Source organism: Phyllostomus hastatus, unplaced genomic scaffold (genome assembly GCF_019186645.2).
Source record: "Phyllostomus hastatus isolate PE091 unplaced genomic scaffold, TTU_PhHast_1.1 phas_scaffold_1066, whole genome shotgun sequence".
NCBI classification, from domain to species: Eukaryota; Metazoa; Chordata; class Mammalia; order Chiroptera; family Phyllostomidae; genus Phyllostomus; species Phyllostomus hastatus.
In genome coordinates, this window is record NW_025334004.1 from 16,709,288 (window position 1) to 16,724,713 (window position 15,426).

The 15,426-nt window shown below is 39.3% G+C and overlaps 1 protein-coding gene across 1 annotated transcript in view; it reads left to right on the forward strand.

Annotated features, from left to right (window-relative positions):
* The window catches only part of SORCS3 (sortilin related VPS10 domain containing receptor 3), a 558,638-nt gene that overhangs the window by 291,570 nt on the left and 251,642 nt on the right, over nucleotides 1-15,426 (forward strand). The window contains exon 4 of the mRNA XM_045854121.1: nucleotides 6,518-6,676. Coding sequence (XP_045710077.1) covers nucleotides 6,518-6,676 — 159 coding nt within the window. The remainder of the gene's footprint in view (nucleotides 1-6,517; nucleotides 6,677-15,426) is intronic.

Here is a 15,426-nt window from a genome sequence, read left to right on the forward strand (position 1 = left end):
AGATAGATCAGTGAGGGGTTGAGTGGTAGATGCTGGTATATTGTAACATCATGATTGAAAGTCTTATCTATAACAAGCTCTATTTGTGTGTAAGTCACTATTCAACAACATATCAAAATTATGTCAGGAGGTTTTGGGGTCAACCTAAAGAACATCTCTCATACTCCATGTGAGCTTGTATTGGTATTATTGTTATTTGTTATTGCATACAAGCTGTGCTAAGGGTATCCCATTAAGACTCAGTTATACAGTCAGTTATAGTACTTATCCTTTCCTGCTCAGAGGAAGTGTACTTTCTACTATTCTAGATTGTTTTCAAAACATTGGACTAACATTTGTTTCCTTTGCATTTCTGGTGTCCCTGGCAGAGTGAGGGAATGAGAAACAATTAGTTACCTCCATTTTATAAATTGCTCATAGGAGAGAAAGAGAGGGTGAGAACTGACTAGAGTGATATATTCATCTGTGATATTGTATGACTCGCCCGCAGCAGGAAAGGCTGTATTCTGGAACACTCTCTGGAGAAGATTTCAACATCTCCATACTAATTTTGATGGGTTTGGACACAGATAAATTTACTACAGGCTTTGAAGTTGTAAGTTGACTAAGCACATCCCCCTGCCTGATTCTTATCTCCTCATGTACCGTTTGTAATTTGCAATACACCATTTAAATTAGGGCCACAGATATTCAACTTTCCCAGGAATTTCCTGCTAAAAGCATTGCAAAATAAAAAAAAATGGTATTGTACCTTCCGTATGTTGGTGAATTCTAAAACTTGTCTATTTCTAATGTGAGATACAGACAATTCATGTGTAGTGAGTGGCCAAATACACAGAGACTGGTTGTATGAGGTTCTCACTCCAAGGCAGTGGTGTGTTTAGTTGCTTCATGGATTGGAGCTTCCCATTGAGGAGATGATAGTGGTCATTCAAAGTGGCAGTTGTGTAATATTTAGCAAATTGACACAGTTACCTACTGATTGGTGTTCATTTTGGCAGTGCTGATATTTGCTAATAGAGTGTATTTTTCTTAAAGTACGTTATATTACATGTTTTCTTACCTTATCGGGGATTTAAAATTTATGCAAAATAAATGTAAGATGTGTTTTTTTCTACACATTCTTCCATTTTTAAAATTGTGTCAGAGAAATCAAATAATGTGAAATCTACCCTGTTATCAAGCTCTTCCAAAAGAACAATATTGTACAGCAGATCTCTAGAATTTTATCCTTCTGTGGATGATCATTTTATCCTTGTATGGCTGATCATTTACACTGTTCAATAACAAAAATGCAACTGAGTAAATTTTAAATATACAGTTGGTTTTATTAAAACATTCATGAATTGTGAAGCATCCTATCTAGCAAGTAGAGAGGATTTTAAAGGCAGAGGGGGCAAACAAAGGAAATTATGAGCAACAAGCACATTTTTTTCTGTCAAGGTCACCCCCCTCAGGGAATGAATGCAAAGAGTGTGTCAAGGGGTTGCCTCCTAGTGCTGACCAGGAAGTTCCAGGTTGGCTGGTTAGAGGTCACATTCCTGGGGGAGGTTGAAGCTATAATTAGGGTAGGTATTAAGTCTTGGTTTGCTGACATAGGGCCTTAACACAAGTGACTCCATTTTGGGTCTGTTGTCCCTTTTTTAATAATACCCATTGAAGAGCAACGTCCCTTTTTCCTCACCATTCATACCTTTCGTTTTTGCCCCCCACACTCAGGAATGATGGGAGCCAGGAGGGAGGCAAATAATCTCTGAATTGCTTATATTTGTCTCCCACCTGTTGGGCATTGTTTCCGGCTATAGTTGTGCTTTTATCCTGGGTGATTTAAAGATACAGGTTAATATTTATCTAGCAGTTATGGGCCTGTGCTAAGCTCTTTTAGTCATTATCTCATTTAACAATCTCAGCAGCATTGTGAATTCATACAATTATTATCCACTCTTTTAATAGATGAGATAATGGATTAGGAAAAGTGAATAATATCCTCAACATTTGCACATAAGATAGCACACTGAGGACTTGAACTCAAGGCACCTGTCCCCAGAGTCTAGGTACCACTAATGACTCTCCGACCCAGATTGGAAATACTCCTCCTCCAGGACATGTACACGCCTACTGCAGATCCCTGTCAGGGCAAGCTGGATAAAGAACCAAAGCAAAATGGATCAGAAGAAAAATAAAATAAAACAAAAATCTCCAGTGGGAACTCTTTCCTCTTCACATTGTTGAAATCCCATAAACGCAGAACTCACAGGCCTGGCCGTAGGTCTTATATCTATCTGCCTATAATTAAACATGGAAAGTCAAGGGTTGTAAATTTCTTGGTTTCTGCAGAAACAAGTGATCGTAACATTAACACGAGCCATGTGACTACTTCATGAATTCAGTCCACAGATATTTAATTTGGACACATGTTTAAAATTCAATTTTAAATATTTTAGGGAAAGCGGGACACTTTGCATTTTGGCACAGTCCTCGCCACTCCGTGTCTGGCTTTACCTGCTCCACTCACTGTGTGCATGCTTTGCCTCTCAGGCACTGGTGTTTGAAGTCCCTGTTTAACAACAGAAGTGTGGGTGGACCTGGGATGACTTTCTTTGTGTTTGTAGTATTTTAGTATACAATTCACATATTTTATCTTGAGACAACTTCTGATGAGGCATTTTCTCCCTTATTATATTTATATTAATGTCCTGGTCTCCTCCTTTTCCTTCTTTCTTTTTTGAGCACAAACATTCTTTTTTTTTTTGTTTTGTTTTGGTTGGGAGTGGATTCCTATTTATTTACTTTTTATCTCCTCTTGGCTGGGGGTAGATATTTGTCAGACAAGGAAAGGGGATTTTTTTTGGGGGGTGGAACTCTGAGAGATGCTTAGAAATAAAAGGATGAAAACTTGCTTCTCTGACTTCTACTTGGCTCTTGGCTAAGATATAGTTTCAAGGTCTAGTAAAGTGTTAGTGTGTATAAGGGGACGTGGTAGCATTTGAATTGATCAGAGGAGGTCAAAGTCAAGTTGCTTTTCTCCCAAGCCTCGGTTTCCCTATCTGTAAATGCAAGTAATGATATTTCACAGAATTCACACACAATTTTAATAAAATATCCAGCACAGTGCCCAACACTTTAGAAATCCTGCACATGTAGGTTGCTATGCCCCTTCCACTAATTCTTTTCAGAATAGAGGACTGAATGCAGACCCTGCCAGTGATATCACAGTATATACCAGGATTTCTGATGAGAATGTCAGGCAAAGGTTGCAATAAAAACATACTCTTGCCGACAAAAGCTCCCTAAAACCACCACACAATGTAAATATGCCTTATATCTAAATTCACTTCTGTGTGCACACTTGCACATATATGCTGCATCTGTGTCCATGTAGGCACACATGTGTACACATGGATGTGGCATTTGTGTGCCGCTTGCTGTGTTTGTGCATGCAAGTGTGGGTGTGTGTGCAGAAGAAACTGGGCTGGAGGGAGAGGATACATTGCACTAGCTACTTGATGGTAACCCTTACTCAGTATATTGTAACTCATGGCATATAAAATAAAGTTTGTTTATGACATCGGTCCTATCTTCTAATTAAAATCATAGGCCTACAGCTCCTTTATACCTGCATAAAATAAGCAGTTTAATTTCTCTGCACCAAGGGAAAAATTATTTCATTGCCTTGTTATGTAGCCTATCACACTTCATGGTGTGAAGTAAGCAAGGGCAATTACGAAAGTCTCATTCTTACCCAGTATATTTGTTCTCTCATGCTCTGCAAGAACATGAATGTATCTTTTGAGGTTTCCTCAAGGGCAGCCTGGGTGTTTTTCCCAGTTATCCCTGCCACGTCACAGTGCCAAAGAAGGGGAAATTTATTCTATCTCTGAATAACCCATGTGAGAGCTTTCCCCTAGATGAGTGATCTTTAACCAGTGTGTCATGGCACACTGGTGTGCTGCAAAAGTTTTTAAAACATGCAACACCTGAATATTTAGTCGGGGACACTGACTTCTTTTCTCCTAGATTGTCAAATAAAAAAAAATGACAACAGCTAACACAACAATATCTTTCCAGTACAAATGAACCAAATTATACCTATTTTTTGTCAGATCATCAAAAAAATAAATATTTACTTTTTGATGTGCTGCAGAATTTTGGTAATTAGTTTATATGTGTCTTGAGATGAAAAATGTTGAAAATCGCTGCGCTAGATTATTTACACATGCATGAAAAAATACACAACACATCCATTTCTTAAAAATTTGCTGATAACTAGTAATAACTTATTTCAATAGAGCTAAAGCATGTATTTGAGAAAAAGAATGTAAACTGGTCTTAAAAACTGTAAAAGAATAAACAAGTAACTATGAATATGACTAATATAACTATGAAACAAGTAACTATGAATATTAACAGTTAAAAGGATTGAGTTTCTTTTAAAGCTTACTTTATAATACTAATATATGCTATGCTAACATTTTAACAATCCTGCTATTTAGTAGTTTTATTTTATAAGGTATAAAAGTGTCTTTTGCTTTACTATAGACTTTGGGCACTGTGATTCAAGCCGTGTGTAGAAGTAGCTGCAACAACTGGCAGCAGTTCGGGCAAAGACAGGAAAGCTGCAAGGGGAGAGAAGCTCTCTCACTTACTTGGTCACTCAGCAAACATTAGGAGCTCAGAGGAGTTGGGCTGAGCTGGATACAAATGGTCAAAAGAACTGTGCTGCTAATGAAGCCAGAGACATAAGCAGGGAGCAGATTATGCCAGGCTATTGTAAGGATTTCAGAATGTAGGAGGATGCATGATACGCCATTGAATGGTTTTAAGTAGGAGAATGTCCAAATCATATTTGTACCATAGAAAGGTTGTTCTGGGCACGGTGTAGACAGTGAATTGCAGGGAACAGGGCAGACACAGTGAGACTGGCTAGTGATGTGTTACAGCAATCTAGTACAGAGATGATCACATTTGGACTAAGGTGGTAACAGTGGACAGGGAGAGGATGGATCTGATTTTAAAGTATTTTGTAGGTGAAATATACAGAACTTAAAGATGAATTTTAGCACATAAGTGGAGAAGCAGGGTTAAGAATGAGTCTTGGGCTTTTGGCTTTATGTGAGTGGTTGGTAGAAATACTTCCTAAGCCAGGCAGGAAACCCTGGGGGGCAAATAGGGCTGGAATGGGGTACACTGTGGGGCTTGTTGAGTTTGAGGTATTTGGGTAACATCCAAATAGAAGAATCTCTCAAGAAGCTAAGGTTTCAAGTCTGAACCTGAGAGAAGGAGACCTTGGTTCGAGATTTAATTTATGTGCTGGCCCCAAAAGGATGGTAATTAAGGCAAAGAAAAATAAAAGTGGAAGAAATCACTGAGAAACAGTTTGTTGAGTGAAAAGAGCATAAGGTCAAAGCTGAGGGTTGAGGAATAGTCATATAATAAGGATAACAGAAAGTTGAATATTCAGAAGAGGTGAAAAGAAAGACCACACAAACACGTTGTTACACAAGTATCTGGCAGAGAATGCTTCAGGAAAGATGGGATTGCTGGTAGTATCGATGATTCCCAGGAGTTTAATTAAATGCAAGGCCTGAGTGCCTAAGTGTCTACTGGATTTAAACACCGAAAAGGCAATGAAGCAATGATGCCTTCAGTGGGACCAATATCATTGAATTACTATAAGTAGAAGCCAAATCGCACCTCCTGGAGGGGGCTTTTCAATAAACACCAAAAGGTAAATAGTAATCATAGCTGTCACTTGCCAAGAATATTCATCATACCAGGCACTCAAAGCCAGTTTGGGTATCATCAGACTCAATTATCGTTGTGGAAACCAGGGCCTACAGAGGTTAAGTCATTTTCCAAGGTGATACAATACGAAAAGAGAAGTGTCGAGGTGTGAGCATGTTCCCTCTGATGTGAAAGCATTTATGCTGTGCCATTCTGTCAGGCTGGCTTGGGGATGACAAGCGTTCTTGAGCAGCAGACTTGGCCTCAAGGCCCTTTGGGGATGTGCGCTTTGGAAAATAAGGAGGACAAAGGGATCATGAAGCCTCTTAAATCAATCGAATCACTAAAGTGGTTCAGAAAGAACAAAACAAACATGAGATTATAGGGGGATCCTTTTCATGAGTAAAAAGCAATAAAAGCAATCGTTTGATGTAGAGTGACGTGGAAAATGAAGCAGGGAAGAGAGGGGAGAAAGGCGTGATGATCTCAATGTGAGGGGACAGAGGACCATGAGAAGATGCTCTCGATACTTCAAAGAGAGATACACGAGGCCTCATTTATATGCAAAGCTAACCTTGCACAGTATTTCAGCTCAATTCAGTAATGAAGGCCTAAATTGGGGGAAAAGACAATATTTTGTATAGATCTCAGATCTATCACTACCCTTTCTGCGTAGTGATATACAGATACAGGTGACTTAATATTTATGCTTTAATTTCTTGTACTTATATTCTCCCACTAATTATATGTATGTTTTCTCCTCTCCTTTTCTTTCTTTCTTTTTTCTTTTTAGATCATGCTCCTTAGTGATCCTGAAATGGAGAGCAGCATATTGATCAGCTCAGATGAAGGTGCAACCTATCAGAAATACCGGCTCACCTTCTATATCCAGAGTCTGCTCTTTCATCCCAAGCAAGAGGACTGGGTGCTGGCCTACAGTCTGGACCAAAAGGTGAACAAACACTGTTTTTATTCACATCCCTCTACCTGGGTACCACTTGGTGAAAAGCACTTGCTTATTGCATCCAAATTTTCAAAGGGATTCACTGGCATTTCCAAACAAAGTTGATTTTGTTTTTAGCAACTAACTTTCCTGTCTACTCTTTAGCATCAAAATATGTAGAAGGTATTTTTCATTTATTGGCCAAGCTCTTTATTATTTTATAGGTTCAAGATGATTTTCTCTGTAACTTTACTTACTTGGCCTTTACCCTGTGAAGTAAATAGGAAATGTGTACTCATAATAATTTTATAGTGACTGTAGTAAACACAGATGTTGAAATGTACTCAGCTAGTAGCTGGAGGAGCCAGGATTTGAATGCACATTGTTAGATTTCAAGACTAGGCTGCATTATATTACACAATGCTGCCTTGATTGGATAAAATTTGAATATACCATTGTCCTGAGTTTAGCAAAGAAAGAAAAGCTTTAAGCATGTCTGTTTTGTTATTTTCTGTAAGTACATTCAAGATATCATGGGCCAATAAGTCCTCCTCTTTGAGTTCCACCTCCACATATTCTGATCATGTACTTGACCTTGTCTCTTATAGTCTCAGAAGCCTCTTGATTCAACATATTCCAAAAATGAACTACTGATTTTATCCCAACATAGCTGGTTCTCTTCCAGTATTTCCTAACTGTAGCCAATTAGTTGTAAAAGTCAGAAATTTAGGAGGCAGGCTTAATACTTCCTTGTAGTCCTAACCCACCATCTGAAACTACCATCAAATCTTATTTCTAACTATCTCTGGATTCCAGGCACTCCTTGCTAATACCACTGCCATTCAAATATAGGTTACTATTGTCATTTGAATTGTTGCCAGGGCCTCCCAGTGTGCTCATACCGTTACTCAAACAATACATTTCCCAAATGTAGATCTTATGATTTCTTACCTTTTTAAAACTTCTTCATCTTCTCATTGCTCAAAGAAGAAAGATCACAGTCCTCAGTAGGATCTGTCAGCACATGGTCTGGTTCCTCCTTCTCCCTCTTGACTCACTGTTACCGCTTCCTCTTGAATGGTTTCCTTCAGACCCTCACTTTAGCTGTCTTCCTTGCTCCATTTCCTGGGCCTGGAATCTTCTTCTCTAAAAGAAACCTCATCACTGCCATATCTCAGATCTACTATCACTTCCTCAGGATGTCTTCCCTAAATCTCTGACAAAGTTATGTTCTCTGTGATGTTCTTCCTCGTAGCATGATGAGAAAGAACACTAGTACCCCTTCAGAGTACTGTCATGGTTGAGATTTTACAATTGATTTATGTGATTTTTGGATTATCTGCATTCCTCACTAGATCAAAAACTCTAGGAATGTAGGGTCATCTCTGTTTTTACTTACTGTTGTAGCATCAGACTCTAGCACAGTGCCTGGTACTGAGTAAGTGTTCAGTAAATATTTGATAAGTGGCCTAGTTAGTGGAAGAAGGCATACATGTTATGGTAACAAATCCGCTATGATTGATCAACCTATACTTAAGAATGGACTTTAGATAATTTATCTTCATGTTTCCTGCGAGCTCTAGAACCTTCATACAGTACTCGATGTGAAACTATAATATAATAATGCTGTAGAGTCAATTAATGAAAGGAAATGGAAAATTTCAAGAACTGTCTTAAATAGAGAGATCCACAGAATAAACTTGGTTGAAATAGCTTCTTTATTCTCTCTTAAATCCTGAAATAGTTGCTTCTCAGTGTATATTTGAATATGGGATTGTAAATGGGAGTGGTAAGTGAGTATGTGTATGTGTGTGTATATGCACATGTATATGAGTATGGTGTCAGCACCTTTAAACAACAATTTCAACATCACCTTTGTATCTCTCATTAATGGAGACTTGAGGGGGGTGTCAGGTGCTTAATATGATCCCCTAAGGACAACTACATGACATTTGCAGAGCAAAAGCCATTGCAAATACATTTCTTTCATGGCATCAAATGGGTATTGTATAAAAGACTTAGCCAAATGTCAGATAGTCTGTGGGTTTAGGTGCTCAATATATTCAGGAATTTTGAAGCTATGTTGAAAAAAATAAATTACTTGGATTGTTAAATGGCTGGATGGTAATTTAGGAGCTCAGAACTCCTGAATCATGTTTTTATTTATACAGAGACAAGCTACCAATAGATTAGAAGCAACAGACAGTTTATGACAGGTGGATGAACCAAACGCAGTGTGCTTTGTGTGTATTTAGGAGGGGTATCCTTCATCTCCATCACCACAGCACTGAGCACGTTTGCAGCATTGCTCAAGACGTACCTACCCTTGTAGGTAAAATGCATTCAAAATATTTCCAGACTTGGTGGCTGCTTTTTACTTAGTAAATGTATTTGGAAATGTGATGGTGGTGTTGATGGATATTCTTAAACACCCTGTACACTTCTGGACAGATTGTTCCTCGGGCACTGTTTCTTGTTGTCATCTTTTGTGTAAAGTGGCTGACTGTTCTTCAGGCTCATAAAGTTTCTAACCGGTGCCCTGTCATTTTTTTAAATAAATGGTGTGAGGAGACAGATGATGCCCCTGGCAACATTTGCAGAGATGACATAAAACACCTAGACCCAGTCATCCACATTGCAGAAGTTTTTCTTTATTTTGGGGTAATTTATCGGTTTAGAGTTCAGGAGAATGATGCTATACAGCAGCAAATGAAGATGCAAGGGTAGTTGGGCTTGATATACAATTGTCTTATTTCAGACTGAAGCCTTCTCTGATGTGCTTGCATTGAGGCAGCTGGCTTCTTCCAGGGAAAATGAAAAGTGCTAGTGTTAAGGTAACTGCAGCATCAAAGGGAGATGTTTGTGGTGAGGAATGAAATCAATGTTTTCATTATTGTGCCTTTGATGAAATGCACTAGTGATTTCTCTGGGATTGGTAAGGCTGTCTTGTTCTGTTGTATGTATTACAAAGGACCTAATTGAATGATATTTTAAAGGGATCATATTCAATTGCTTTACCCTCCAAATTGCTACCCCAAAGCAGCAGGAGACCTTCCAGGAGATTTCACTTGGTAAAAGCACTGCTGGAGAACTAAGCTTATACCTTCTGGGTAGAACAAAATTGTACCTAAAAATTGAGAGATGCACATAGTGCTGTGTTAGTTGAGGTGCCTCAGGGCAACTTTTGAGTCAGCTGGGAAACACGATTACTTTGCACTGGTCAAGGCCAGATTGTGGGTTAAGGTCTTCTGAGACTTCCAACTTCCAAAACTTCAAAGGGGTGGGGAGGTAGGGAGCAAATGCACCTTGCACTTGACCCAGTTGGAGGGCCATACCTTTTCAGTTCTGTTGTGTCCCAATATAGCAAAATCCTTTCTGTTTCCGGCTCAGCTTGACTTGGGCTTTTGACCAAGTCCTTTCATTCTGACCATCCTTTGAGAGTCCCAATTCCTGCCAGTTTCTGTGCCAGCTCCTGCATTTCAGTATAAAAGGACTCAGTACTTAGTAAGGACAAACGATTCTTTCCTGGGTAAGAATCTCTGGATCTTTGGAGGTGCTTTATGAGAATTTTTGTGATTGAAAAACAACCAGCAATAGTAATAGGTTATAGTTGACCAAACTGGAAATTAAAAAGCAAAAACAAAACAAAACAAAAACCCCTCCTCCCTTGCTCTCTTCTGCCCTACTTTCCCTTCCTCACCAAAGCTCTAGAAACATCTTTTGAGGGCTGAATGGTTACCAGCTATTTAGGAGGCAGGGTTCTTTTTTGTTTTTAGCAGGCTATTGCCTCACTGATGACTGAAACAGCTTACCTTGCGGTGTTTGGGGTTAGCTGGAGGGCTCAATGGTCTTACTAAAATGGAGAATTTTTGAAAGATTTTGAGATAGGGTCTGAGGACATTGAAATCTTCTAAATAAATAGGTGGTGTTCTCGTGATAGAAAGCTGGATGTTTAAACAGCCCTCATTTTGGCAAGATACTTGGTGCAGTTTTTTTTTTTAAATGGGCATGTGCTCATGTGTTCACAGATATGAACATCGTGGCACCGGGGGCTTCCACCGGAGACGGAGGACTGAACATAGCTATTTTTCATTGTGAGAGGTGGGGTTGCAAAGCTCTTTATTATCATTCCTCTTCTTGGCAAAACGTAAACAAATACAACTGGTTTTGGAGATCAGAGTTGAGGCATTCAATGGGATTTCAGATTCTGTTGTTTTTCAGATACTTCTGGGCTAGACTGATCTGGAATTGCCAACAATTTCTGTGTAAAAACCACTTTCTGAAGCACTAGTACGTTAATGATAGGTTGCTGTCACAGTAGTTGGAGAGGTGAGTGTGCAGCTATGGTCTTGTTTTGTTTTGTTTTGTTGTGTTTTTTGATCGTCTTTAACCAGCCAAGTTCAATAGCAGCTGTCAGATTGATGAGCTGGTTAAGAAGCTATTGCACCCTGGCTGGCGTAGCTCAGTAGACTGAGTGAGGGCTGTGAACCAAAGCATCACAGGTTCGACTCCCAGCCAGGGCACATGCCTGGGTTGCAGGCCACGGCCCCCAGCAACCTCACATTGATGTCTCTCTCTCTCTCTCTCTCTTTCTCCCTCCCTTCCCTCTCTAAAAATAAATAAATACAATCTTTAAAAAAAGAATTAAAAAAAGAAGAAGCTGATGCAATTTGAGGCATGGTCACTGGCAAAACAGGGGGTGCTGTGGAGGAGGAGATGGTGGTTGCACGTGGGCTTTGCCGCTTGGTTGGATCCTACTGGGGCTCCACAGCCCGCAGGCGCAGGTCACTGGTGAATTAGGGTGTATCTGGAGTCGGGAGGGCCTGGAAATTTGAAAGGATGTTTAAACCTGTGCTTCTGAAATGCTGGATAAAAATGAAGCTGTTTCTTTCATTTAAATTCTCATATAAACCCTCAGATTAGAAATGTAATTGTATTCAGAGCCTCCAGGATTAGTAGGTGATGATAATTTTCCTCAGTAGCTATGGCAGAAGCGGGTGTCCTGTCTCCCCACCTGCTGGGGATTAACTAGGGATGACCATGGTTTTGAAGCTTATCCCTCATGGAGTAAGAGTAGGACTGAAGAGCACTTTTATATTTAAAGAAAAGCAGTACATTTTCTTTAAGTCCTCTCCTGTGCCTGTAAAACCATTTGCGTATCATTTAAGAGAAAAAAATCAATAGCTCCACTCACCTATGACAAGCTGACTGCTCTTACAATGTCTCATCAATACAGTGGGGATGTGCTAGCTTCATCACCATAGAAACACCAGTTTCCATGAGGCCACTTTCCTGTAGGTGAAAACAAAAATAGTGGACCAAGAATGGTCCTATTTTTTTAGTAAGAAGTTGGAGCAAACCCTATGTTATTCACATGCCACTACTAACCTATTTGAGCTGAGTTCTGAATAAAATAAGTGGTTTAATCAACCATATTAACTTGCATTCAATGGGGGTGGTGCCATAAGGATCTCCACCCATGGCAACATTGCTGTGAGAACATTAGCTCAAAGGAACAACTTTCAGCAAAATTGTGGCCCTCGTCATAGGGAACAGCAAGCCTGCTTTTCCCCTGTCATGTCTCACACTTTCTGTTCCCTGCCTCTACCTTCTCGGTGTCTGTTTTGGTAACTTGACACATTTCTTTTAGGAAAACAAACATTTGCTAAAATAATGGAAGATGTTGTACACACACACACACACACTGAGAAGGGTGCTCAGGGACCTTTTCCCAACAACATCTTTCTCAAAGCAGTTGGCCTGTGATGGTAGAAATTCAGCCCTGGCAGGGTGTTGGTGGTGAAGGCGGTGACTATAGCTGCCGTGGTGGGCAAGGAGGTGGAACAGTGCAGCTGCGCAGCTGCTCCTGTGTTCTTCCACACCTGCTTCCTCGTGGCGTGACCTTGTCTTCACACACGGACTCAGGGATTTTTCTGCTGGTTCTTCCCTTTGCAAGTCTTTCTGGTTCTTGATCTTGTCTATCTGACCTGAACGCACCTTCTATCCTCCTTCCGGTCTCTGTCTCCATCTTGGCCAGTCATCCTGGTATGATAGCCAGGTGCTTTTAAAGTCAGGGTCAGCCTCTAAACCTTCAAAATTAGAGTGTAATATACATATACAAAGGTGCACATTTTATGAGCTCAGTGAATTTTCATACTGAATACATCTATGAAACCAGCACCCTAATCAGGAAGCACAACATGACTGGCATCGCAGAAGACCCTTTGTGCACTTTTCTAGGAATTATCTCCCACACCCTGTGGGGGTGCTATCAGTCTGTGCCATTATTCAGTTCATGTCAGTGATTGATGATCAGCTAAACTGGTGAAGGAATAGACACACAATGAGTTCTTTGGAAGAAAGTTTGGAAGATAGCAAGTGAGGTAAATGACAGAGAAGGACAATTTTTAAAAATCTTAACATTAGAAGATTAGACTAAGTGAAGGTAAGTAAACATTTATTAACATTGAATAAGCACAACTAATCCAGAGAATTTATAAGGAAACTTCTAAAAATGCTCATTCCAAACTCCTTTAACAAGTTTCAATTTTTAAAAATGTGCTTTCTGCGAAGTAAAGAAAACAGACAATGCTGGCAAAGATGTGGTGAAACTCATATTCTGAAATAGTATTGTTGGCTGTCCAAATAAGTTTTCCTTCTTGAAAAATATAGATGTATTCATAACGTCAATCCAATGGTTCAGTTACTCCACTTCTGAGTCTGTACCGATGGGAGAATACCATAAAGCTTTAGATATAATGATGCTTATCAAAGCCATTCACACTGGGAAACACTGGATAGAAACTTAGGGAATTCTCAACATAAGGGCCTTTAAGTCACAGTACATGCATTGGCCAGAATATTGTGCAGACATTAAAATGGTAGTCATGAGGACCGTGCAGCAACATGGATTCATATCAATACCTATTTAATGCATACAGGGTGGGACAAAAGTAGGTCTACAGTTGTGAGTACACAAAACACAGAGTTTATGCTTGTATTATTATTTACTAATGTAATTTTCCATATAAACAACTGTAAACCTACTTTTGCTCCACCCTGTATATATCTCATATTACATACACTATATATAAATTCATGCATAATATATATTATTAAGCCAAGTAGTACTCTTTGAATACATATGTACAAAAAATAAGGTAAAGGAAGAAAGCAAGCAAAGAGGGAAGGCAGGAGAAACATTTTTAAAAGAATCAAAGGAAATACTCCTAAATATTATCTGGGTTCTCAGATAAGAAGATGGAATTATGTTTATGGATTTTTTTCCATACCATTTGTTTTCCAAATTTTTTGATTCTTTCATTAGATTACTTTATAATTAAAAAATTCTGAAAAGTAATCTACCTTGAACAGCTTATGTTCTGTACTAATTATACAACAGTACTCTTAAAAAAGGTTCTAGGTGTTAATAGCATCAATTTAGCTAAAATCATTTCAAATTATTTTTTAAATACCTTTCCAAGAGGCAGTGTGGTGTAAAGGAAAATTTCCCTGAACCAGGATACACTGAGCCTGAGGTTTCTCTTTTTTTCACGTTGGCTTTCAACTGTGGTCCCTGCCAAACTGTGAAACTCTAGGAATTACTTTTTTCTCCCAACAAAAAGTATACTCTTGTTGGATATAACTTCAATCAGTATTATTTACAACTCAGCTATAGATACAGACTTTATTATTTAGAAGCACCCACTATAGATATATGTTGAGGAAGCTATTTATTCTGATAGTTTTCAGGTGAATTTTGCAGCTATATCCCCAAACTGAATTAGTATTTAGTCATTTGATTTGATAGCCACAATGGAAATGGATACTCTGGTGCCAAGAGGTGTAGAAATGCAGGGGTTAGGGTTTGTGCCAAGTGACTTTCACACTCTCCGTGTGATGTTACGCACTGTGGACGTACGAGTATAGGTGCTTCTCAGAAATGGAGGTTTAATATGTCCTTAAGTACCCCTGGGTATGGCACTAACAGGTGCTTTTATATACATTATTACATTGAATTCTCATGGGAAGTGAGAATCTGCAAGGTGGTTATTTTTCCAAGTTACAGGTGAGCATATGACCCTTGAAGGAGACATTAACTTGCTGAAGGTTGCATAGCTAGTGAGGGGCCCAAGCTGCTCTCTATGGTAAGCCTGGCAGAGGTCTCCCCAACTCCCTATGGACCACTATACCTCACTCTCCCTAGGAGATCAGCAGGTTTTCCTTGCGGGCCCCTTATACTGGCCCCAGCCCCAGAGAGCACTCCAATGGAGAGACAGCACAGCCCGCCATGAAGAGACGACACCTTCCAACGAATGCCGAGGTTATTCTGTCACATCCCTCAGCTGACGTCACTTTCTGGGGTGGGACTTTGAGGAGGGAAGTCATCCAACTGTTTACTGATGGATGATAGGCCATAGGACTGATTAATTCTGCTTCAGGCAGAAAATAAACATCAAGGTGATTGTGTTTTTTAAAGGTTTTGTCTTGTTTTGTTCACTCTTCCCATTATTTGTTACAACATTTGGTTAATATATAGATTAAACCAAAGTGTTTGCCATTTAAATAGGTAATACTATGATCTGAAGTTTTTTTAAGGAAGCTTATGGAGACAACATCTTTAATATGGTAATGAAGATGGAAGTTGAAATCATTTAACTTCATTTACAAATCATGAATATGTATTATGCTTTAAATGAAAAGAAAGGCTAAAACAGATATAGTGTTTGTTCAATTTGCTAAAGAGAAGACAATTTGTC